This window comes from Vombatus ursinus, unplaced genomic scaffold (assembly GCF_900497805.2).
Source record: "Vombatus ursinus unplaced genomic scaffold, bare-nosed wombat genome assembly UNPS02014832.1, whole genome shotgun sequence".
Taxonomy (NCBI): Eukaryota; Metazoa; Chordata; class Mammalia; order Diprotodontia; family Vombatidae; genus Vombatus; species Vombatus ursinus.
In genome coordinates, this window is record NW_020954610.1 from 60,188,356 (window position 1) to 60,214,676 (window position 26,321).

General features: G+C 43.1%; 1 protein-coding gene across 2 annotated transcripts in view; it reads right to left on the reverse strand.

The window, feature by feature from the left end:
• Positions 1-3,371: 3,371 nt before the first annotated feature.
• The window catches only part of SCNN1G (sodium channel epithelial 1 gamma subunit), a 29,668-nt gene continuing 6,718 nt past the window's right edge, over positions 3,372-26,321 (reverse strand). For both annotated transcript variants that reach the window (XM_027839057.1, XM_027839058.1), the window contains exons 3-13: positions 23,049-23,361; positions 21,481-21,677; positions 20,018-20,121; positions 14,952-15,115; positions 9,797-9,895; positions 9,161-9,278; positions 7,930-8,008; positions 7,785-7,842; positions 6,916-6,977; positions 6,418-6,493; positions 3,372-4,709 (exon numbers count right to left, since the gene is read on the reverse strand). In XM_027839057.1, coding sequence (XP_027694858.1) covers positions 4,320-4,709; positions 6,418-6,493; positions 6,916-6,977; positions 7,785-7,842; positions 7,930-8,008; positions 9,161-9,278; positions 9,797-9,895; positions 14,952-15,115; positions 20,018-20,121; positions 21,481-21,677; positions 23,049-23,361 — 1,660 coding nt within the window. In that variant the 3' untranslated portion in view covers positions 3,372-4,319. The remainder of the gene's footprint in view (positions 4,710-6,417; positions 6,494-6,915; positions 6,978-7,784; positions 7,843-7,929; positions 8,009-9,160; positions 9,279-9,796; positions 9,896-14,951; positions 15,116-20,017; positions 20,122-21,480; positions 21,678-23,048; positions 23,362-26,321) is intronic.

Here is a 26,321-nt window from a genome sequence, read left to right on the forward strand (position 1 = left end):
CGGCCCTGGAGTTAGGAGGACCTGAGTTCAAATCTTGTCTTAGACACATACTATTTCCTAGCTTGTGGGCAAGTCACTTAACCCCAATTACCTCACCAAAAAAAAAAAAAAAAAAAAAAAGGAGAGAGAGAGAAGAGAAAAGGAGTCTCAGAGTCTTGTAGATGAGGAAAGTGGAACCCAGGGTGGGTAAGTGATGTGTCCTGGGTCACATAGGTTGCAAGGACAGTGTTTGAACCCATAGCCCCTGATTCCAGAGCCAGGGCTTTCTACTCTGCCACTCTGTACAGAGAAAAGCTCTACTAGGGATAAATGGGTACCATAGTATGGGGTGCAAGTGGGATGTGTAGAAAAACCCTGAGTAGTTCATCCACTCAGTAAGAACACATCCAAACTGGCTGTCTCAACAAACGGTCAGTGACATACCTTTAGGGGTGAAGGAGAAAGAACGGCCCTGGATCAAAGTTCTGGCTTGTAAACCTAGAGTTTAACTTTGCCCTGGCTCCCTTTGAGCCCCAACCTTCCTTTGGGCTAGGGCAATCCTGAAATCCTGCTAGTGGTATGTCCTAGGATCCTGGAACCTGAGGAAACTTCAAAGGGCATCAAGTTGAACTCCCTAAATGCACAGTTGAGAGAACAGCCTCAAAGAGGTTAAATCACAGAAATTGACCAGAAACAGGATGAAACTGGAGGTCAGTATGATTTGGGAATAGAGAGCACAACCCGACACAACAGATTGATAAAATCTATTTGAGAAATGTGAAGTGGTAAATACTAGAGGAGGTTTGGGTTAATGACGACTGCACATTAACCTTGCTTCTAGGCTTGAAGTTTCAGGGAGAAATTTTGGAGCTAGGTGATGAAGTGGATAGAGGGGGCGAGCAGGGTGGGGTATTGGGCTATGATCTGGGTTTTAGGGCCCTTTGGCACAAGCATTTCCTCATTTCACAAATGCCCTCCCTCTTCACCTCTACCTTGTAGAATTGCCTCCTTCAAAGCACAGGTCAGTGCCTTTCCTGATGCCCTAGTTATTACAGCTCTGTTCCTTTTGAAATGACATTACCTTTGGATATTACCTTTTTATTTGCTTATTTGTATACACAGTGTATCCTTTCAGCTAGGTTGCACAGTGGCTAGAGTGCCAGGCCTGGAGTCAGGAAGACCTGAGTTCAAATCTGCCCTCTGACACTTATTAGCTGTGTAATTCTGGGCAAGTCACTTCACCCTGTTTGCCTCAGTTTCTTCATCTGCAAAAAGAGCTGAAGAAGGAAATGGTAAACCCATTTCTCTGCCAAGAAAACCCCAGATGAATTACAAAGAGCAAGATGCTACTGAACAACAACAACAAAAAAGTACCCAGTCAGTTTATGAAGCAGAGTACTTTTGACCTGAATATGGAGGTGGTATGCCTGGTGCCCACCAGAAAGGACCATGTTTCTTCCAGATTCTGAGGAGTGAACCTTACAGGATCATAGATTTAGAGCTGGAAGGGACCTTAGACATAATCTAGTTCAACTCCTTCATTTTACAGATGAAATAACTAAACAGCTTAGGTAAAGGGTCATGAAGACCTGAGTTCAAATTTTACCTCAATCACTTACTAGCTATGTGACCCTGAACAGGTCACTTAACCTCAGTTTTCTCATCTGTAAAATGGGAATAATAATAGCACCTACCTAACAGGATTGTTGAGGCTCAAATGAAATAATATATCAAGTACTTTACAAGCCCCAAAGTTATATACATACCAGTTATTATTATTATTATTATTATTATTATTCATAACCTGAAGCCTAAAAACGTTAACAGATTTGTCCAAGGTCCAGGTAGTAAGTGGCAAGTCTAGGATTCAAATTCTCTAACTACAAATTCTCTAACAAAATTCTCTAACACAAATTCTCTAACTACAAATCCAGCAGTATTCTGAATGCTTCATCCTCTACCCCTCCTGTCCTATCTCAACATTACTCTTGAGTAGCCTGGAGCCCCAGTTTCTGAAATCCTCAAGTTTTAGGTTTGGTCCCTATGTTCCCTTCCTGGACCGGTTGGGAAATATTGTGAACACATCTGGACGGAAAAGTGCCACTGAGACAGAAATAATCGCGTCTTCTCCCTCCTTCCCCCCCGCCTTTCCTGCTCATGAGCAAACAGCTATTGGTCAAGAATCCCTGAAGTAGGTATAGAACCCCTCGTGTAGCTCACAAACCAGAAACGTTACAGACCCAGTGGACTGATCATCGTTCTGGGAATGATGGGAAGGGGCTGTTGGCTGGTACAGGAATGGTTGTTAGTTTGGGAAAGAATCAACTGCTGGTGCCAGGATGGCTATTGTTTTGGTGCCTGCCTGCCAGGGAGGGCCAGGTGTCAGAAAGACCTCTAATTCCTGAGCTGCAGCTGGGCAATATGATTATAGCTCCTCTTCCATTACAGAAATGGCAACCAGGCCATTACTCTCCCACCTGGAGAACACACAGCTTCAGGCACTGGATAGAGCAGAATGGGGGAAGAGTCACCAAGGAAATGACCAAGACCAGAATATGGTCAGGGAACCCTGTTTGCTGACAGATGTTTGACCATCATTCCTCCATCCCAAACCCCCAGAATTCAGGTACTCTGAAGGCCCATGCTGTTCAGCAGTATCTGTGGCCAAAAAAGCCCAAGTTACATTAGGCTAGGTATCCTCATTCCTTGTCATTTATTTATTCTGCATGTACTCCCCAAGGACGACTTTCCAAGCCCAGCTCCTGACCTCAGCATCAGTGTGGTATCTCACACATATAAGGTGTTTATAACATTTTCATTCCTGTTACACAGTGAGAGAGTGAGGTCAGTAGGGCGGTACTACCTTTGCTAGTGGGCATCAGGTGAAAGCAGATGCCGGAATTGGCCTAGACATGGAAAGATCATAGATTTAGAGCTGGAAGGAACTATCTAATCTGAATCCTATATTTTACTGAAAAGAAAACTGAGTCACAGAGAAGTGAATGGCTTGTTCATGGCCACATATGTAATGAGTGGCAGAGCCTGGATTGAACCCAGGGTCTCTTCCCCCAAATCCAGTGCTCTTTCCACTATCCCACCAATGGAAGCCAACACAGTGCAAAGCCTCTTGATGTTTTTTCCATATGAGCTGCCATCTTCACTTTTGGATTCCTGTCATCCACTAGTCTATTTGGTGCTTACAAGAACTACAATCAAATGTTTATAAGGAAGCAGAACAGAGATTATTATTTGCGCTTTATAGATGAAGAAAGTGAGGCTCAGAGAATTAAATAATTCTGCTGAGACTAGAGCCCAGATGTTCTGGCAACTAATCCAGGATAACTGTCCAATATACCTAATATCAAATCAAGGAAGAAACCCTCACAAGTCCATTAATTAAAAAAACAAACACACCAAGTTTATTCAAAAATAGATCTCTCATTTGGACAGACTTTCCAGGTCACATAGTTTTAAATAATTCACTTTAAAAGCAGCATCAGTCATAGACCAGGAACACCTTTCTATGTTATAGAGGTTCCCAGGGTGCAATATCCCACACAGCCAGTCTGGCCATGAGAGAAAAGCCTTTTTTTTACCCTAGTGATACTCGATTGATAGTGAGTGGGGCTCAGCCCTTCCTCTGGGCTGGCCTGCTTGTCTCAATCTCTGCAGTCACGTCAGTGCAATGGTTTTTAGACTTTGTTACCTTGCCTCTGTTTGCCAGGCTCTTACAGAACACTTCCTTGGTTCCTGCCTTACAGATATTCATGGCTGGAATGGGCCTCAATGACTACCTAGGTAGTCCAATCCATACCTGAAAAAGGACTCCCTCTTCAATGTACCCAAATGGCCATCCAACATTTGCTTGAGGGGAGCTCTAACTGTGGAGGTTTCCCCCTATAATCAAGGCTAAATTTGCCTCTTTACAAAAATCCCCAAAGATGTGGAAGTTCTGGTCCTGGATCCTCCCTTATTCCCTCAGCTATGAGAGAAATGAGGCATCTGTCAGCAGCAATGGGTTGATGAAGGACAACTCCACCTGGGTAGCTGTCAGCCTTTAGCTGGAAGCCCTTGCCTGTGCCCAGGGCCTATTGATACCATTTCAAAAATAAGTCTCAATCAACATTTCAGAAAAATGGACGATAGCATTTTTCTCAGGTGCAGGGTCTGCCATACAGGTTCCAGGGGTAGATTTAGAGCCTCAGACTAGCAGGAGGGAGGGTCTGGCTCTAATTGGAAGGGCAGTGTCCAGGGCAGATGCTGACCCAGCTGCCCACAGACAGTCATTCTGGCTCCTCCTTTCTTCTTGGTACTAGCAGAAGGATGGGGCTCCTCCAAACTCAGGGCTTTTCTGGGTCTTCGGTGTCTTGAAGTTGGTTAGAAAAGGCCCTTTCAATGTGCAGAGTGTTGTACTTGGGTGGTGGAGTCCCAGGCACGTGGCTTCCTGGGGCCTGAGGCAGCTGCAGAGCAGTGTTGAAGGTAGGTAGGTCATCATCAAGAACACAGGTTGGATTGTCACAGCCAGTAAGGTCTGCAGGGTTCCCAGAGGATGACTGGCCCTGTTGGATCTTCCTTTGGGCCCACCGCTTCTTGGTCTTCTGCCAGCAGCGCCGGGCAATGATGGAGAAGGAATCAACAAAGAAGACCTCGATGATTTCAAGGACACAGACCACAGAGCAGCTCATCCAGAGGCCCAGCTGCCCTCCAAAGTTGGACAACAGTATCTCAATCTGGAAAAAATATCGAGCAGCATTCAGTCACTCAACAAGCATTTATCAAGTGTCTATTGTACGCCAAGAAGAAGCCTAGTGGGGATGAGAGCTGGCCTCACAGCCAGAAAGATGTGAGTCCAAGTCGCATCTCTGATATTAACTGGTTGTGTGACCCTGGGCAAGTCACTTAACTTCTTAGTGTTCCAGGCATAGGTATTGGCCAGCACTGGTAGGAGTTTCTTCATCCCAAAGCTCTCTACCAATAACATCACAGGTCACACAGTCCCTACCCTAATCCCTATGTGCTAGGCATGGGGGACACAAAGACAAAATGAGGCACATACAACATATATGTTGCATATGGCATATAAGACAAATACAAATCGATGGGATGAGAGGTCTAACAATGGGGGGAATTGTGTAAGGTCCCTAGAGGAAGGCAGCTAGGGCTTCTGAGTTGAGGAGGGAGAATGTTCCAAGTATGGGGGGCAGTGTGGGGAAGGTCCTGAGGTGGGGGATAAAAAAAATCATGAATGGGGGAGAGAGCATCCTATGTAGTGGCAAAGGGATTTCTGTGTCCTGACACAGAGCCTGAGGCCTCAGTAACAGGCAAACGTCTCAGAGGCTTTCTCACTGCTAAACTTGGAGCTGCAGTTTGGCCCCGGAATATCCGGGGTCCCTCTGACCTCAAACAAGTAGGAGTGTGTTATGTCTATGCCCCTGCTCCCAACTAGCCCTCTAGAGTCAAGAAATAATTCGCCAGACTTCTAAATAGTGCTGGCAGAAGGCTATACAGCATAACCCTCTTTTAACCCCTGACTACTTAGAGTTGCCTGCTTCCCTAACACACAGGGGGACTGAGGGCATGGGAATGCACCTGCTGGCTCAAGTATTCTTTTCCAAGGCCTGGTGGCAGGCCTCCTGACTTCGCTGTTATACAACTGGAGAAGGAGAGGAACAGGTGGGCAGGACCTTATCAATGTGTGTATGTGTAGGGGGTCAGAAATGTCTTACCTCTCCCACTCCTTTACTCTAGCTTGTTTTATTTTTAGATTTTACTTCTTCAATTAATAAGCATTTATTTTCTGTCCCTCCCACATCTCCCCAATTAAGGAAATCCTTGTAATGGGAACTTATTTTGCTGAACTACTATTAATAATAATAATAGCTAGCATTGATGTAGCACTTTGAGGCTTGTAAAGTGCTTTACAAATATTATATCATTTGGTCCTCACAACAATCCTGGGAGATAGGATTGTTATTATTATCCCCATTTTATTGATGAGGAAACCAAAGCAGTGAGAAGTTAAGTGATTAACCCCAGGGTCACACAACCAGGAAATTTTTAAAGGGAGGATTTGAATTCAGGTCTTCCTGATTCTAGCTCGAGGGCTCTCTCTTGTGCCATGCCACTTAGCCCCTAAGTTTCAAACCCTGACTGGCAGACTGGCACTGGGAGGGAAGTAAGCAAGAAACAGAATATTAAGGGATCTTAATGTGGAAAGGTCATGGGAGGTTGAGACCTCAGGTGCCCTCCCCATGGGATTATGTCATCCTCATTGTTAACTGACCCCACCCCCACTCCCACCCTTACCCCAAACACGACACAAGAGTCTCCCCTCCCAACTCAATCAGCAACTCTATATGACTTCATACTATCTGACCTCCATCTCCCTGGTCCTTGACCCTGGGGAGCAGAGCCCATTTCCGGGAAAGCATCACTTACACTGTTGGCAGGACTCTCTATGATGGACCTCTGGTTCAGATCCTTATAGAAAATCAAGAGTTTGGCTAAGTCCGTCCTGAAAGGAAGCAAACATAAAACAACTTGGAGTGAGCCAAGAGCAGGACATGACACAGTTAGGCAGTCAGATCCTCCTTTACTGTAGTCCCCACTTTGTCTGGGAGATGCCCTGGACTTCCTGTGGACCTCAGCAATGAAACTGAGAATCATGGCCAAGAGCACCCTTTGAAAAATAGAAGCTGCTTCTTCCTTGTCTCCTGTGATACTTCCTGCTCCTCTAAGCAGCCTTCTGTCTTGGAAAGATCCTGCTAGGGCCAGGGCATGAGCATCTTAGCCTTACAATCTGTCATTAAAAGTCCTCCTGGAAGAAAGCGGATTTTCCAAAAAGAGGGTGGAAGCCATGGCACTAGGGAAAGAAGTAAATGGAGAAAGGAGTAAAAAGGAGAAAGAAAAGGAGACTAAGAATGGAGGGAAACTTACTTGTTTAGCCTTTTGTTTTCTTTATGACCTTGATCCCATGTGAGAACATCCAGCATCCAGTTCTGAGAGAGAAAGAACACGTGTGCACAGGCATGTATGGAGAGATTTATCTGCTGAGGATGAATCCTCAGGGATGTCTCCCTTCGACCTGGAAGGGCTTGGCTCTTCCTGGTGGGGAGGCAATCTCCTGTAACCCCTACCTCCCCATGACTGGGCCAGGACTCAGAAAGGTTGCCTCTTGAATGAGACATACATTTTTGGACCTGACCAATGTGCGAATTGATTTTGCTTCACTATGTATACTTGCTACAAGAGTTCTGCTTCTTTTCTTTTGAATTGAGTGGGGCAGAGGGGAAGGGAAGGAATAGGATTTCAAAAAGGAAAATGAGAAAAGAACAAAAGGAAGGAAGGCTAGAAGGAGTCACAGATAGGTAGGACAGCTTTGAAAGTTACAAGTTGACTTTATTATATACCTCAAAAGAAAAGCAAGTGCTACATAAGAGATTCAATTTCGCATAAAATTCCTTTCTTCTGTTCCAATCATATATGTATATATGCAAATATCTACCTATATATGGAAATGTTAATTTTTTAGTTTTAAGTTTCAATTTTAGTTTTAAGTTCAGATTTTTTTTTTTAAAGAAAGGCTGCATTTTTCATGGAAGGGAGGGAGGGAGAGGAAGGCTTTTTGCTTCTCCTATATGCACGGCTTTCTCCCTTGGTTCACAGGCAGCCTACCCAGGGCAGTGAGGCCCCAGCTCAGCCAGGCTGGTCCCATTACATGGGAGGAAAGTACGACTTAGTTGCAAGGGACAAGAGGCGAACTATGGTTTTTGCACATTGGGACCCAGCGAAGGAAACAAACTTACCTCTGAAATGTCAGATGGCCACTGAGCCAGACTGGTGGTCAAAGACCATTCTTTAAAGCTGCAGAGAAAAGAAAGCAAGGTGAGTTTTGTAGTTTAGTGAGACCCAATGTGGTGTCTACCCTTGTCTACTTGTGGCTACACTTACTTGCAAGATTCCCGGCAGATGGCCTGGCAGCCTAGTTCTTCTCGGACAAATGCCTGGTGCAGCTTATAGTAGCAATACACTGTGTAGGGAAGAACACTGGGGATGAAGGCCACGAGATGCCCCAGAAGGCTCCTAACACTCCCTGAGTCTGCTCATTTTTTGTCTCACTGTTACTTCAGTTCTGTTTCCCTCCACTTCTCATATAGAATTATAGATTTAGAGAGTTGGAAGGAAGCTCAGAGATCATCTCATCTAATCCTTTTGTTTTACAGAGAAGATAAATGAGAAAGACCTAGAATGATGAAGTGACCTGTTCAAAGTCACCCAGTAGGGAGTGACAGGGTTGGAATTGTACCCTGGTTCTCTGAGTCCAAATCCAGTACTCTTTCCACTGTACTTTGTTGCTTCTCTATGATGTCTGCTGTGTCAAAATCTGGAGGAGCAGACAGAGGACATGCACCTTGTACACAAGAAAAGACACCTTCCCTTCCTCCATTGCTTCGATGAGCCATCCACTCCATCCCATCTCCTATTTACCACTGCCATCTTTTTAGAGAGATATAGATAGGGAAGCAAACTCAGCTTTTGAGCTGGAAGGAGCGTTTAAAGGCCTTCTAGTCCAATTCCCTGATTTTGCAGACCAGGAAACTGAGGCCCAGAGGAATAAAGTGAGTGGGCACAGCTTGGGAGTGGCAGATGTAGGGCTAGACCTCAGGCTTCCTGACTCCCAACCTAATCGTCTTTACACACTGCAGAGTGGACAAATGACTTTCTGCAGGGTTGCTGAGGAAGGGACTCCTGAACTAGATGGTCTCAGTTTTCTTATCTGTAAAATGAGAGTTGAGCTGAGTGACTTCTAAGGCCACTTCCAGCTTTAGATCTAAGATCTCTAAGATCTAGGATCCCTTCCAATGCTAAGACCTTCTGATTCTTACTTCACATTCTTCCAGTTCCTAGAAAACTTGCTTCTTGTTGGCTGGATCTTTCTCTACTTTAATATTTAAGTCCTTTCCTGAAAGCTTATCATTTCTGCCTGATGTTTCTCTCAAGACGCTCTCCTTCAGAGTCAAATTCAAATGACATGTCTTGCCACCATACTTTCCTCCTCACCCCCACCCCTGATTTACATGGTTAAAGTTTCTGGTTTTATGTCTGTGGACACCATCTCTATTTTCTGAATCAATAGCTTGAGAGGCTAGCCTGGGGTTCCTGGTTATTGATGAAAACTCACTCCAGTTGGGGTGTTTCTGGTAATTGCAGTAGGAGACATTTTCTGGTGCGGGTTGACTGTACTGGGCACAATGGCACTTTTCCGACATATGCCTCTGGAAACAGGAATGAAGACACATCTGAAAGAAGAGAGGTTGATGACTCCTTCCCATCCCTTCCTCCGTGCCCCCAGCTCCAGGGACCTCCCCATCTTGGAGGTGGCTTTGGCTGAGGGTGGTTCCCAGCCTCCTTTCCCTTATGAAGAGATTTTCACTGAATATGTGAGGAATCTTGGATCTTATCTGTCAAAACCTAGGCAACAAGGTTCATATCTAGGAAAAGAAACCTTCCTTTCTTAACACAGTGTTGCAGGAAAATCTTTGACAATTAAGATCCAGTTACAGATGACATGGAGAAAAACTGGTATTAGCTAGTGGCAATGTACTCAAAGTCTTGCTGGTGATTAGATAATATCAAGGATTACTATCACCGTTTCTGACCCTCTGACCCCCATTTCCACCCCCACACCCAACTGACTACACGGTGGAATTTCCCCAGCCAGGGTGTGACCTTGACTCCTGCATAAGGTCACCTCCCAGTTGGGTGTTCACACTTCTTGGGAGATGGAGAGTCTCATCCTGCCCACTCAGCTTAGTACCTGGAGAGAATAGGTGGCATTGTAGATACTCTTGATGGGCACGTCACTGCCATCCTTCGTGCACTGGCTATATGGCTCGCTCAGCTTGAAGGACTCTGTCTAAAATCCCAAAAAAGCAAACTGAGATGTCCTGTAGTACAGCCCTAGCCCTAGTCACAGGGAAGCAATGACTTAAATGGTTAACCAAAATGGAGACGGGAGGTTTTGTGGCACACAATGGAAAGTCGATATTCGGAGTCAGAGGATTTGTGTTCCTATCTCAGCTCCCATCTTTTATGTTGGTCTTGGGCAAATCATATTTTCTCTGGGCCTGAGTTTCATCATCTGTGAAATAGGAGGGGTGATGTCTATAGACTAGATGACTTCTAAGACCCTTTTCAACTCTAAATCTATGATCTATGAGGAAAACGGAATAGGAATAATGAGAAATAATTTTTTTTCCTGACCACCCTCTGGACCTTAAAAACCCTATCAAAGGTCTATTTCTAACATATCCCTCCATTAAACTGAAAACTCTATGAAGGGCAGAGAATATGCTTTGTTTATCTTTGTTGTTCTTCCAAGTGGCTAGTATAGACTTTGAAGTTAGTCCTTACATAAATGTTTGTTTGAATAAGTCAAAATGAATTGAACTAATCTCTCTTCAATAACCACACCTATGGCAAACTAACTTGTCTAACCACAAGATGACAATTTGCTGGTAGGGTGACCTATTTGTCAAGCACTCAGAAGGAAGTCATCTGCCTCCTGAGTCTTGGACTTGCAAGTGAATCCTGTTGTGATAACTGTAAATGTCACATTTAGAAGTGAGGTGGATAAATTGAGGGGTCTTTTCAGACTTCAGTACATTGAACCTACTGAACCCTGGGATTTCTTTCAGGTTTCTCTCTGGGAGAATCTGGAGGTTCAGGGAGATCTTTAGCTAGGAGAGGCCATTTAAGGTCTGCTCCCTCAGACCGCTGTTTTGGGAGGAGTCCAAGACCTTAGAAAGTTCCTTGAGTGAGTTCATCAAATGCTACGGAGGGCTTGGCTTCCTTGGTTTTAGGAAAGCAGGGTCTCCATTGTAAAAGAACGAGACTAAGGTTCCTATCTTTGGGTCAGGGGTCAGTGTTATTGCCTCTCAGGCATTATTGTTAGTAGCACCTCTAGAAAAGCATGGCCTTTGAACCTCCTTTTCTGATTCTGGGTACCATTTTGTGTGGCTGAACTCAGCCTATGTAGCACTTGGGCATCAGCCCAGCTTTGGAAAGTCATTGTAAGTTTCTCCAGGCAGCAGTGTCTAAGATCACCACACTTTTAGCTAGTAGTGATACATCTGTGCCAGTTGAAGCAACTCTGAAGCTGTTGGTTATTCCTGGAGCATTAACCAGCTGCTTTGTGTGCTTCACGGAAAAGCTGTGCTGACATATCAGGTTGATAAGTTTGAGTCAAGCTTCATTCAGAGTGTGCTGGTTGGGGCTGCCCAGGTATTAGTCTGACTTTGAGAACCTGGCAGCCAGGCTGTCTTGTTCTAGGCAATCTATTTCGAATTATTTTTCATTTCTTGACTATCTGATCAACAAAATAGCCCTGGACTTTGAAGAGATAGTTATCAGACCTTATGATTCCAGGGCTGCTTGGGTCATGTTTCCTGGCTGGGTAGGAGGCTCACACTAGGCATGTGGTGATGGTTGGGGAGGGGGAAAAATGGTTCTTTGGGCCCAGAAGCCCCTCCTTTTCAAGCAGCTGAAATCACCCAGACAACCACCCACATGGTTATGAGGCTCAGATGGCTTAAAGAGAATTTCTGAAATTAGATGCCTACATGCTTTTTCACTGTTATCTTCTGCCTTGGCATCACGGGCTTAAATCACCCCGAGTGGGGAGGGGAGGAGTAGCTTCTTTCCATTCACTGTACCTTTTATCTACCATTGTGAGGTTTAGTTTCCCTGAGGTGGCAGAAAGAATTCCCTTATTTCTATGTGTAGAAAGAGCCAGAATGCCCTGAACTCAGCTAACCCTTATAGGATTATAGATCCTATATAGATCCTATAGCTGGAAGGGATCTCAGGGGATATTAATTGTTTAACCCCTTCATTTTATGGATGAGAAAACTGGAACCCAAGGAAATTAAGTGACTTGCTCAAAGTCAAACAGATAATAAATGCCAGAAGTGGGTTTGCTTGGGGTTCCTTCCGGTGAGTCATAGAATAGACTTTGTGGGGGAGCCAACAAGTGGAGGATCCTACCCTGACACCAGGATCCAGTATTATCACTGCATTGGTATCCATAGGTAAGCAAGTTGAAGAAGAAAGGCCCAGGGTATTAAGAGCACCCAGAGGCAGCCTGAGTGACCAGGTAATATATGAGCAGAATGAATGAGAAGACCACCTTGGCTGAATCAAGCAGCTCATAAGAAGAGAATCTTTAAGAGAATGGCTGATTCCTAGTAGGCTCTTAGACTGGGAGACAGTCAGCTCCGGAGTCCCAGTCAGGTCCTGATCCTGGATTTCATGATTAGATCTATTCTTGAGGCTCAGCCTGGGCCACCGGTAGGGATCCTGCAGCCTTGAGGCCATATGTTGCCCTCTAGGTCCTCAAGTGTGACCCTTTGACTGAATCCAAACTTCATAGAACAAATCCCCTTAATACAAGGATTTGTTCTGTAAAACTTGGACTCAGTTAAAAGGCTGTACCCAAGAACCTAGAAGGCTACATGCGGCCTCAAGGCCACAGGTTCCCCACTTCTGATGGGCTCTCATAGGAAAACAGCAATGTCTGCCTTGACCAGACAGCTTCTGGGAAGTTCCCAGAATGGCCAATCAGCCTGCCTGACTACCAACCTGCCTATCATTTCTGTATTTCAGTACCTAGTGCCATTTAACTTGATGATTATTATACTATCTTCTTCTATGAGGTTCTTAACCTACAGTCCATGATCTTGTTTCTTAAAAAATATTTTGATAACTATACTTCAATATAATTGGTTTCCTTTGTAATTCTATGTATTTTGTTTTATGCATTTAAAAGTATTACTTTGAGAAGGGGTCCAAAGGCTTCACCAGACTCACAAAGGGCTCCATGACACAAAAATGGCCAAGGACCCCTGATCTAGGGAAAGTTGACTTTCCAAGAGTTGCTTAGCTAAAAAGTCAGTCTTGTTTCATCTCTGATTCCTTTCCCAGTCTCTGGTAATTGACTAGTCATCTACTATATATCAGGCACTGTGCTAAGCTCAACAGATACAAAGAAGGGCAAACGACAGTCTGTTCTCAAGGAGCTCACAATTTAAAGAGGGAAACAGACAACATGAAAACAGCTTTGGGCAAACAAGCTGTGTACAGGATAAACTTAAGATAATCAGCAGAGGAAAAATACTAGCATAAAGGCGATTGGGAAAGGCTTCTTGTAGAAGGTAGACTTCTAGCTGAAAATTGAAGTAAGTCAGGAGGTACGGATGAGGAAGGAGAGAGTTCCAGGAATGGAGGACAGTCAGTAAAGAAGTCAGTATCACTGGATCACAGAATACTTGGGACGGGGAAGAGGGGTATAAGGTATAAGAAGTTTGGAAAGATACTAAAGGGTAAGGTTGTGAAGGGCTTTAAAAACCCAAAAGAGAGGGGGCAGCTAGGTGGTGCAGTGGATAGAGCACCGGCCCTGAAGTCAGGAGGACCTGAGTTCAAATCTGGCCTCAGACCAAACACTTGACACGTACTAGCTGTGTGACCTTGGGCAAGTCAGTTAACCCCAATTGCCTCACAAAAAAAAATTAAAAATAAAATAAAAACCCAAAAGAGGATTTTATATTTGATCCTGGAAGTGTCAGCAGGGAGCCACTGGAGTTTATTAATTGGGGGTGGTGGTGACATGGTCAAACTTTTCTTTAGGAAGATCAGTTTGACATTTGAGTAGAGGATGGACTGGCAGGGGAGAGGCAGAGAGACCAACCAGTTGGCTATTTAAATAGTCCAAGTATCAGAGGAGAGGAAGGAGCATATGCAAGAAATGTTGTGAAAGCAGAACTGAAAGGACTTGAAAATAGATTGGATGTAGGGGATGAGATTGAGTGAAGAGTCAAGGATGATACCTAGGTTTCAAGCCTGGGTTACTTGGAAGGATGGTGATACCCTAGACAATAACAGGAAAGATAGGAAGAAGGGAAGGTCATTTGGGGAAGTTAATGAACCCAGTTTTGGACACATTGAATTTAACATGTTTATGGGATATCCAATTTGAGATGTCTATTAGGCAGCTGGAGACGCAAGACTCCATGTGTGACCTTGGCAAGTCATTTCTCTCAGTCTATTTCCTCATTTGTACAATGAGGGGGTTGGGATAGATGACTTCCAAGGGGTGTAAGAATGAAAGTCAGGAGAGAGGTTAGGACTGGATTCACAGAATTGGGAATCCATTGCATGGAGTTGACAACTGAATCCACAGGAACTGAGATCACTGAGTGAAATAGTATAAAGGGAGGAGAAAAGACAGCCCACAACAGTCTTGGGGGAATCCATGGTTAGTGGGCATGACCTGGATTAAGATCCAGCAAAGAAGACAGAGAAGGAGTGGTCAGACAGGTAGGAGAACCGAGAGAGCAATGTCACAAAAACCCTGTAGTGAAGAGAGTTATCAATGAGAAGATAATCAAAAATGTCAAAGGCTGCAGAGAGGTCAAGAAGAATTCATGCAGGTTCTTCCTTTGGCTCTGTCCACTCAATATCCCAAAGGTTTTTTAAGCTATTACCTGACAATTCCCAAATTTACATCTTCAAACCTAATTTTGCACTCACAGTCCCACAGTAGGAAACTGGGCCAAATACCCTCATGTCTTTCACCATTTTGTTCAAAAAGATCACAGGTATAGATATCCATCTGTGACCCAGTGGAGAAAGCACAAGATTTGGAGTCTGATGGCTTGAGTTTGAATTTCAGCTCTGGTACTTATAACCAGTGGGACTTTAGAAAAATCATTTAGCCATCCTCCCTTCCTTATCTGTAAAATGAGGGAAAAAATAGGATTAATTTTTCTTCCTGCTAAGTTTACAGATCCCTTGGAGGAGGGTGTGTCTATGGACCCTCCTTTGAGAACCCCTGCCTTAAATGGATTGACAGCCTAGGCTGTGTAATTTCTATTATTCTAGGACATGCCTTGGAGCACATAACAGTCATCACTTACCAGGTGCATTCCTATCGAAGTGGCCATGGCTGTCTCAATTTCTGTTCCTATGTCTTCAATAAAGGGATATTCATCCTGCCTGTGGATAACGACCTTAGCCCCAGTTGATGATATCAAGAAGGGGTTATATTCTTCTTCATCTACGTAAAGGACGACCTGCAGTCCTGGAGGGAAGAAGAAGGCATGTTCAGAGACCTGAGATTTCAAGGAAACTCTCCATGAGATATGCATAGAGACACTGTGATAGGGATACTCATAAAAAGAGGCCAAAAACCAATGTGGAAATTTGTTTGACTTGATTACAAAGTTGCTTTTTTTTTTTTAAAGTGGGTGGGGGAGTATGACAGCTAGGGTTGCCTTCACACAGTGAAAAGAGAACAAAAGGAAATCCCTAAGGAATCACAGACAAGCAGGACAGCTTTGAAAGTTACATGTTGAATTTGTATTATATTTTTAAAAAGCAAGAGATGCAGCTTCATGTAAACCTAAGCTTCTCTTCCTGTTCTAAAATGCATATGAAAATGCTCATTTACTAGGGATTTATTAAGTTCTCAATAAAAAGAAAAGTAAAGTAGAAGACAGAAGCAAATGTGAGAAAAGCTAGCCTATTTCAAGACCCTCAAAGACTCAGGCAAAGGGGCAGCTAGGTGGCACAGTGGATAGAGCACTTCCGTTTATTCTTGAAAATCTGATCCGAACATTGTACACAGTAACAGCAATAGAGTAACATGATCAAACGTACAAGACTTAGCTACTCATCAACACAATGACCCAAGACAATTCCAAAGTACTAAAAAAAAAAATGCTATCTACATCTAGAGAAAGAAATGATGAGTACATATTGAAGCATATTTTTTCACTTAAAATTTTTTTGGCAACATGGCTAATATGGACATATATTTTGCATGACTTTTGATGTATAATTGACATCATACTGTTTGTCTTCTCAATGGATAGGGGAGGGACTGGAGAAAGGAAGAGAATTGGGAACTCAAAATTTTTAAAAAACGAATGTTAAAATAAAGTATAATTATTAAGAAAAAGAAAGAAAATCAAATCTAACCTATCTTTCCAGGCTAGATTATACATCACTTCCTTCTCTCCCTCCCCACCTTGAACACTGTTTCAATCAAACTGACCTATTCTATTCCTTTCACATTACATATCATTTGTCAGATTGTACAGTGTCTCCATGATCTGGAAAATCCAAATAAAACTTTTTGGCCCTCCAGAGAAGAAGTTTTAATTATTATGGTATTAAAAGATAAAATATGTTGATATTATACAATACCATATATATTTTTATGCATTTCTGAGTTTCTAAATTTTTTCTGTGTTGTCTGCTGCTTCTGCAAAACTCCCCCCAAATTCCCATTTAATTTCTTATGCCAACCTGAGATACATCAAAACTGAGATGGGGAAAGTCTCAATGTGGAAGGAATAACTGGATCTATTGTTCTCCATACACAACCCTACATCTCCCATCTCTGTCTTGACACAGGCTGAAACCCCATGCCTTGGAATGCTGTCTCTTTTTATCTCTACCTCTGGGAACCCCTAACTCCTTTGAAGGCTCAGCTCAAATACCCGCTCCTTCCTAAAGCCCTTCTTGATTTTTATCAATTGTTAGTGTCCCTGACACCATTCCTTTGTCTATATATTGAATTTTCTTATCTGGGTACACATTGTTTTTCTCTCTCCAACAGAATGTAAGTTTCTTGAGGACAGGAACTGTTTCATATGAATCTTTGTATCCCCAGTGCCTAGGTACGTGGTACATGTTTAATAAATACTCATTGGATAAAAGCTTACAGTCCTTCCTGTCAATGGAGGAAGACATCTGACTGACCTGGATCCCAGTTTTGCCCATTACTGGGCCTCTTCACCTACCAATGGAGGCTTTGCTAAACACAGGCAAATCTCACTTCGTGCATACTTATCACAGGTTGATATTTGTGCCTTTGATGAAGCATGGCACTTTTCCAGTTTTCATATCAGGTGTTTTATTTTGAACAGGTGTTGGCAGGCATGGAAGCTGGTCACAGACCTATTGGATGAGTCAGCCCTACAAGGGTGCTTCTCAGATAAATGCCCAGTAGTCTCTTTGTTATCAGTTGGTTGAGTATTAGGGCCAATCCACTTTCATTGTTAGCTGGGTAATACCAGTTATAGGAGCCAGGAACACTATTACTTCTTAAATACTTCAAGGATCACGTACCATACAGATACCGTATGGGTAACAGCCTAGTGGGAGGCATCATTGTATCGTGGGTTTTGAACTAGAAACACCTGTGTTTGAATTCTGCCTCAGAGATTCAATTAGCTGTGTGACCCTGGGCAGATTGTTTAACCTCTCTTAGCCTCAGTTTCCTCATCTGTAAAATGAGGATGATAATAGCACTTATCTCACAGGTTGCTGCGAGGATTAAATATTATAATTCACCTAAAACACTACGTTGATCTTCCTTCTGTCAGTAAGGATTGCATCTCACCAGATCATTGAGTCCAACTCCTTCATTTTACAGATGAGGAAACTGAGGCACAAAAAGGTTATGTGACATGTTCATGGTCACATGGACAGTCATTAAGTATCCAGGGTGGAATTTGAATACGGGTCCTCCTGATTTCAAGTCCAGTCTCCTATCCTCTAACTCATGCCTCCTAAGCACCTCTGAGCCTCAGCTTCCTCATCCATAAGGTGAGAATAATAAACATAACTACCTTATAGGGTTCTTTTTTGGATCCAGTGAGATAATGTGTGTAAAGTTGCAAACCTTATAATGATATATAATTGTGAGCTAGCATTTAAACAATTTCTGAGAGTTCATAGGATTATAGATTTGGAGATGAGAGAAAGGGACTTTAGTGGTTATCAGGTACACCCCTATTCATTTTCTGAGACCCAGACAGGTCGAGTTATGCCAAGATCACTACTTGTCCCCATGCCTGGAATGTTCTCTTTCCCTCATCTCTGTCTTCTGGCTTCCCTGGCTACCTTCAAGTCCCAGCTAAAATCCCATCTTCTACAGGAAGCTCTTCCCAACCTCCCCTTATTTCTCTTTTGGTTGTCTCCAATTTATCCTGTCTATATCTTGTGTCGTTTGCATGTTGTTTCCCCGATAGGATTGTGAGCTCCTTGAAAACAAGGATTATCTTTTGCTTTGCTTGTATCCTCAGTGCTTAACACAGTGCCTAAAGAAGGAGGGATGCATCACATCCCAAGGAAACCTACTCTACTTTGGGGGCAGTTAGGTGCTGCAGTGGATAGAGCACTGGCCCTGGAGTCAGGAGGAGCTGAGTTCAAATCCAGCCTCAGACACTTGACACTTACTAGCTGTGTGACCCTGGGCAAGTCACTTAAACCATTGCCTAACCCCCTCCCCCCCCAAAAAAAACCACACACAGAGTGCCCGGCATATAGTAAGTGCTTAATAAAAGCTTGTTGACTTGTTTTTCTCAAATGTGGTCAATGTTGGAAGTGGGATTTGAACCAGATTCTTAGACTTCAGAGCCAGTGTTCTTTCTGCCGTATCATTTGGCAGACTGTAGCAACCTGTGATGGGCCTCCTTAAACAAATGGCTGATCACCAGGCATATGCTCGAAGCCTTTCCAGCTTGGGAGGACCTGCCAGAGCATAAGGTCTGATGCCACAGGCCTCCAGAATCTATACTCAGCCCTTTGCCATGATTAGGCATCAGAGTGGGACCTTCCCAGAGGATCATCTTTACTATTACAAGCCAATAAGGGCATATTTCCATTGCCTAAGCCATCTGTAAAAAGCTTACCTGAGTGGTTTTTCTAGGTAAGAAGTTTGTAGGATCATAAATTTAGAGCTGGAAGGGACCTTAGAGTTCATTTACTCCCAAGCAGGCAGCTAGGTGACACAGTGATTGGGGTGTTAGGCCTAGGGTCAGAAGACCTGAGTTCAAATTTAGCCTCCAACATTTACTAGCTGTGTGACCCTGGGCAAGTCACTTAACCTCTGTTTATCTCAACCATCCTCAAAATGGGGATAACAATAGCATCTACCTTAAAAGGTTGTAAGAATCAAATGAGACGATTTTTGTAAACCGCTTAGCACAGTTCTTGGCACATAGTAGTTATATAAATGCTTATTCCCTTTCTTCCCCCTTCCTTTTCACCCCCTCACATTTTTCAGAAGAGGAAACTTAAGATCCAGGGAAGGGAAATGACTTCCCTAAAGTCACAGAAGTTAAGTGGCAGAGTTGGTATTCCATCTTTTGCCTCCAAACCCAGGGCTCTGTCCATTGTACTTTCAACAGAGGTCAGAGGAACTCAAAAACTGATACAGGAATTACACTATCTTATGGAAGTAGCAGCTGCTACTATCTCAAAAGGGGCTATCTCAAAAGGAATCTAGGTGGGTAATGCATTACAGTATTACAAGTTCACAGGCTTCGAAGAGAGCTCAGAAGCCAGCTAGTCCAACCAGAATCTGATCTAGAATCTGCCTCCTGAGTGGTCATTTAGCCTTTGCTTGAAACTCTCCAGTGAGGAAGACTCCGCTACGACCTCCAGAGGCATCCTATTCCACTTTGGAAATCGCTTGTCTGAGGCAACCTGGCTTGCTGAAGACCATGTTGGACTCGGTGGCTGGGAAGACCCTGGTTCAGATTCTGCTTCTAACACCTTTCAGTTCTACGCCTCTAGTGAAATCATTGACTCTTTCTGAGCCTCGGTCTCCTCATCTGTAAAATGGGGCTAAAAAATAATAGCACCGAGCTCACAGGGTTGCTCTGAGGCTCAGATAAGATAATGTAAGCAAAGTTATTGGTTCTTCTTTAAGAAGTTTTTCTCCCTTATTTCAAGCCTAAATTTCCTTCCTTGTGACTTCTAATGGATTCTAGTTCTGCCTCCTGGGGCATCAGACAGCAAAGTGGGGGAAGGAGTGGTTCCTGCAGAGCATATTCTGGGAAACAGGCAGTGACATCCCAGGTCTTTGGCCAGAGGGAGGAAGCTAGACATTTCTTTAAGGATCTTCATATTCCCACTGTTCCAGTATTACCAAGTCACTTCTGAGTGACCACAGCTCCCGTTTTCTTACCATATTCACTGCCTCCCATGGAAGTACTGAGAATGGTCTCATTGGTGGCGCCATTGAAGGTGTAACAATTCCCATACATTGGATGATGGAAACGATGGAAGTTCCTACAGGGATAAAACTGGGTCAGATGGTTCCAGATCTGGGACTTTTCATTGAGTTCTTCCTGTCTCTTAAATAAAGTCGAATCAGGGAGGAGAGCATTGGTGTGTTGGGGGCCCTAATACAGTTCATTTGCCCTTCTCCCCTCATCCCTCCTTGGGAGTTGCTATCAACAATCTATTTCTTCCCCTGCCTCCTCCATCAGCATTACCTGCCTCGCTACTTTTCCCTTGACTTCTGCTATATCTCTGTCCCTATGCCTTTGTGCCCTTTAGTGATTACTATTGTCATCTATCTTGTTCTTATCGTATTTGATGGAATTCAGATAGAAACAGTACCGAGATTCTCTTTTATTTAATGTCCTACAGATTATTATATAGGTCAGTGGTTCTCAAATGTTTTTGGTCTCAGTAACCCTCTATACTCTTAATAAATATTGAGGACCTCCTCCAAAGAGTTTTTGTTTGCATGGGTTATATCTATTGACATCTACCATAGTAGAAATGAAAATATTGTAGTATAATTATGAAAACAGTTTTGACCTCACGGACCTGCTGAAAGGGTCTCAGGAAGGGGGTCTCCAGATCACATGTTGAGAACCACTGGCATAGATGGGTAAAATAACTGCTTTTTTATAATTGAATAAAAGCAGTGGGATGTAATTTATAGGTTCACGAAAAGTGTATTTGGGACAATTATTTATTATTATTATGAGTCAACATGGTGTAATGGGTATAGAGCTAGCTATGAGGTCAGTAAGACCTAGATTTAGGTCCTGCCTCTAATATATCCTGCCTGTGTGACTCTGAGAAAAATCACTTAATTGTTCAGTGCCCTGGGTAATCCTCTAAAGTTACTGCTGATCTGCATTGGTAGAGGGAGTTTCCTCTCTGGGAATTCCTCATTCCAATGACATCATAGGTTAGATTTAAAAATCATTATTGTTAATAGGAATAGAGACTGGACTTGTTATTTTGTTGATATAAGGAAGCACTTGGGTGATGAAATTCCCTTTGCCAATGCAGGTTGGCACCCTGTCTGCAACTATTATTATTGTTATTATTATGATTATCATGAGTACTAGTACTAGTAGTAGCAGTAGCAGTAATAGTAATATTATTAGTTAGAAATCAAAACAAGCCTTGGCTTCTCTCCATTCACTTTCTCCTCCTCCACTAAAATTTCCCACCCATGTGTCAATTGTATAGTAAAGGGAGGAAACAGGATTCCAAAAAGGAGAGTCAGGGTTGAGACACACAGTCCACTCTCAGCTTCTACAACCTACAACTCAGCACATCCCTCTGTGGCAAGAGAATGTTGAAGGTTTCAAATGGGGTAAGGGCAGTGGCATTTCCCTTGCTGACCTGGGATCACAAGAAACCCCATCAAAGAAGCAGGTCACCATCAATTCCTCTGCAGAGTAACTCATGTTGATTTTCTTCTCCAGGGGCACTTGTGCCATGATATTCATATAGTGCAGCTTGTACCATTCCCGAATGGCGTTGACCCCAGAGTTGAAGGTATATGTTGCACAATCGTTACTGGTGCCATTTTTTTCACACTGTGAATGAGATGAGATGGTATCTGTCAGCCCCTGCTAGCAATGGGTAGCTGGGAGAAGGCTGCCCACTACCCGAATGGGAATGCCCAGGCCATACAAAGAATTTTATCTCACTTTCCTCAACCACCTTGGCTAGAACTCAGGTGTCATTATGTTAGTAGCCTCATGAATGATGGTGCCTTGGAGTTAGATAGGGTGGGAAGGGATTGTCTTTGTGCTAAGGAATTGTCATTCTAGACCTAGGCGACAGGGAGAGCAGGGAACATGTATGGACAAGATTCTTTTTTTTTTTTTTTTGGCAAAGGACTTGGACAAGAGTGATTACTGTTATTGGCAGCCTTCCTAATGTTGAAAATTCCAAGAATAGACCCAGGCAGGCAGAATAGATCTGGATGGCAAAAGTGAAGCATTGTATGGCGGCAGAAATAACACACTTCTGCTTACACTGTACAGATCTGAATATAAGCCACACCCAATATCTGACTTTTATAAAACTTGAGTGTAACCTAAAAATGAGGGTTATTTTTTAGTGCACATACATCTAGACCTACATATGTAGATAGGTATCTTTATCTAAATCTAGATATAGTAATCAATCAACAAGCATTTATTAAGGGCCTACTATGTGCCAGGCATTCATTATGCTAGGCACTTAGGATACTAATACAAAGAATAAGCCAATCCCTACTCTAAGAGAATTTATATTCTATTGGAGAAGATAAGTACATATATCAACATATACAGAATAAATACCAATAAGCACAAAGTCGTTAAAGGCAGAAAGGTACTAACAGATGAGAAATCAGGAAAGACTTCATGTAGAAGAAGGTGTTTTGAGCTGTGTCTTTAAAGAAGAGAGGGATTCTATGAGACAAAAGTGAGGAGGGAGTGCACAGCGATAGATATGTACATTTCTGCCTCCTGGCATCTCTAGTTCCATTCCGGGCTTATCTTCCATGCACTCTCTTACATAACTACTTTCCTTATCCCCCAGTTGTTAACAATTCCCCTTGCTCCTCCAATACAATAACTTATTTTATAAAGATTTGTATTTATTTAATTGTGCACATGTTATTTTCTACTAACAGACATGTAAGCCCCTTGAGGGCAGGGTGCTATTTTCCTTTTTGTCTTTGTATACCTAGCATCTAGCACCATACCTGAAACATTGTAGGAGCTTACAAAATGCTGGTAGAATTGAACTGAGTTTTTCATTTCAAAGACATCTCATTTTAAGGTTGCAGTCTATTTATGTTCAATTATCGCCTACATTTGGACTGACATGTTATAAGCACATGCATGTGCATGCACACACACACACACACACACACACATTCACACATCAAGGAGAATCCATAGAATGGCTCTCACCATCTGGAAGCCCACAGTTTTCTTGGTCTCCTGCACATGCATAACATCTGAGGCCTTCTGGATGATGGTGCCACTGACTTTCCGTTTTCTTCCTGTCAGGAGGTCGGTAGCTTCCGTGGTCGTATCATCTGACTCAAAGACCATAAGAGGCAGGATGTTCAAGAATTTTGAATGGCTGTCTCCCTCAGTCGATTGGGGGACATCAGCCTCACGCCGCTTCCGGGATTTGATGTTGGAAAGTCCATATAAATTCTTCAAGGCATTTTTGGTCTCTTGATCCAAGCCAGCCAGAAGATCTTTCACAACACTGTACCTGTCAGGACGTAAACATGAGTAATGAAATGCAGAGAGAGAACAGAGCCCCTCCCTAGCAGACCAACTCCAGGCAAAGCATAATGTGCTTTTCTCATGCTGCCATGAAAAAAGTACCAAACTTTGCCAGCACCTGATTTCGTGACACCCTCCCATACCTCTCCCCTCTAGGAAAAACACAGGCAATAAATTTTTTATTCTGTGCTTGCTGCCAATGATTACTTGCATTGCAGGCAACTGGAGGTAGGGGACGGGAGAGAGAGAGAAGAGACAGAATCATAAAACCTCAGAGATCAGAGAAGACCCCAGGCCCATACCTGAACAAAAATCCCCCTACTAGACTCCCAACAAGTGGTCATCCAGCCTTGACCTACGGGCCTCTAGGGAGGGAGAACCCGTTACCTTCTAAGGCAACTCATTCCACTTTTGGATAGCTCTAATTGTGAGGAAGTTTTTCTCAACATCAGGTCAGGATTGTTGATTTGCTCCTAATTTAGTCCTCTGGGGCTGGGGAGAACAAGTTTAATCCCTCTTTCATGAGAGACTTGAGAATACTTGAAGCTAGCTGTCATGTGAGCAATGGTCCTGGAGTCATAGGAGATGGGTTCAAATCCCACTTCTGGTCCTTACTACCTCAGGAGGTCATATAACCTCCTTGGGCCTTCATTTCATCATCTATAAAATGAAGGGGTTTAACTTGATGCCCTTGGAGGTCACTTCCTGCTTTAGATCTAGGATCCTATGAACTTTAGCCTTATCTTTGCTAACCATCCTTAGTTCCTTTAACTGAATCTCACATAGCATGATCACGAGGCCCTTATAACATATAAAAACCTCTTACATTGTATAATCCCTTTCTCACTTTTCTCCTCTCTAGATATGAATGACTCCATCTGATATGACAACTGTAAAATGATAATTAACTCCTATTTATCATACTCAGATTACTTCAAGGCGATATCAGCTTTGAGGCCCGGACCCAAGAGTTCATTGTCTCACTTCTTATCTGAGTCATGGGGCCCATCCCCTTGTCTAACACGGTGGGCTCCAGGACAATGGCTAGGATGTGGCAATGATGAGGGTACCCTGGGCATGGTAGTTATGGTGCTGGCAAGGAAGGGGACATAAATGCTTTCTTAGATTATTTGCGCTAACGACTCATCCCCTGTACCGTGTGGGTTAAGTAATAGCTGGCTGCATATACCTTACATTTCTAACTTCTTGTGGTTACAAAGCACTTTTACATTCATTATGTCATGGGATCTTCCCAACCTTGTGAGGTAGTCAGGGCAGAGGAGGAAACTCAAGGTCAGAGAGTTTAAATAGTCTTCTAAGTCCGGTGTTCTTTCCACTACCTCACACTATCTGTGTACCATTAACTACATTGGAATTCGACTTTCTTGGTACCATAGGGTAGGTTAAGAGTCAGGAGATCTGAAACTCACTCTGACATTGACTCACTGTATGACCTTAGATGTCACTTTTTGGAGGTTCCTCCCTATTCCCTGCACACTGACAAAATTCAAGATGCTTCCTATCTGCCTCATGAGGCAGTTTGAAAGATTCTATAGCAGACAGCTAGAAGGTGACCCAGTGGTCACCTTGCTAGGGCTTGTTTTCTATGGGCTACCCTGTCTCATGCCCAGGGATCCCAATTAGTGGGGCTAGGTCCAACCAGGCCTGATGTCTACAGCTGCTCAATTACTGATGGGGTTATTTGGGCAATTTTTTCAGGGTTGCACTTCACTCTCTGAGTCAATGTCAGGCTTAAGACCTGAGTTCAGAGAGGGTATGACCTGGAGGTCTGAGAAATGCCAGCTTGGGCTAACGAGCTATGGCTTAAGGGCAGCTCTGACTTACTCTAACAGTGGGATGCCACTGTCTTAAGCAAAAGCTCTCCTGTTAGTAATGTATAACTAACATATGTATGTATGTATGTATGTATGTATAAGTAACTAACGGACAACTGTGTATTCTACCTACCTATATTTCTCTTTTATCCCCTACTAGACAGTAAGCTCCTTGAGGGCAGGAACTCTTATTTATAGCTGGCTACACCTGGCATGTATAGTATCTTTTTTTTGTAGTTGCAATTCATAGGATCACAGATCTAGAGTTATAAGGGTCCTTAAAAGACATAGGGCCTAGTCCCTTGATTTTACAAATGAAGAAACAGAGGCCCAAGGAGATGAAATTCTCTTTTTATATGTGTGTTTCTTGTCTCCTTAATTACATTGTCAGCTCCTAGATGGTAAGGCCTGTCTTATAATCCTCCTTGTAGGGCACTTAATAAATATTTGTTAATTGGTAAGATCACGTAATCCGACATTTCTGTTTTTTAGATGTTTCCACATTGGTCCATCCATTCCAATTGTATGGTATTAACTGCAATCATCCCTAATTTGGGAAAGCGGCAATAGGCAGTCAGACCCCTATCTCATTAACTACTATAGGTCCTCCTTCATACAAGAGTAAGAAGAGTGCTGTTGGAAAACAATAAATATGGGGCAGCTAGGTGGTGCAGTGGATAGAACACTGGCCCTGGAGTCAGGAGGACCTGAGTTCAATTTGGACTCAGACACTTACTAGCTGTGTGACTCTGGGGGCAAGTCATTTAACCCCAATTTCCTCTAGAAAAAGAAAAACAATGAGCAGTGTTTCTTTAACGTTTTTGTGTTATGGTAAAGCTTATTAGTATTCATAATTGAAGGAAATATTAGATTACAGTTAGAGGCTAGTAAAAAAGAAATATGTAATTTTGTCTGCCATCCAAGTTCAGAGACTGCCTAAAACTTATCCACCCCTAAGGAGTCCATGGAACCCAGGTTAAGAATTCTAAACTACAGTTCTTAATTAAAATTAAGTAACTCACTTCATTTTCCATGCTTGGAGTAAGAACTTTTTAAAACATGCTTATTTCATACTCTCTCTCCCTTTCTGTACAGCACATTATAATATACA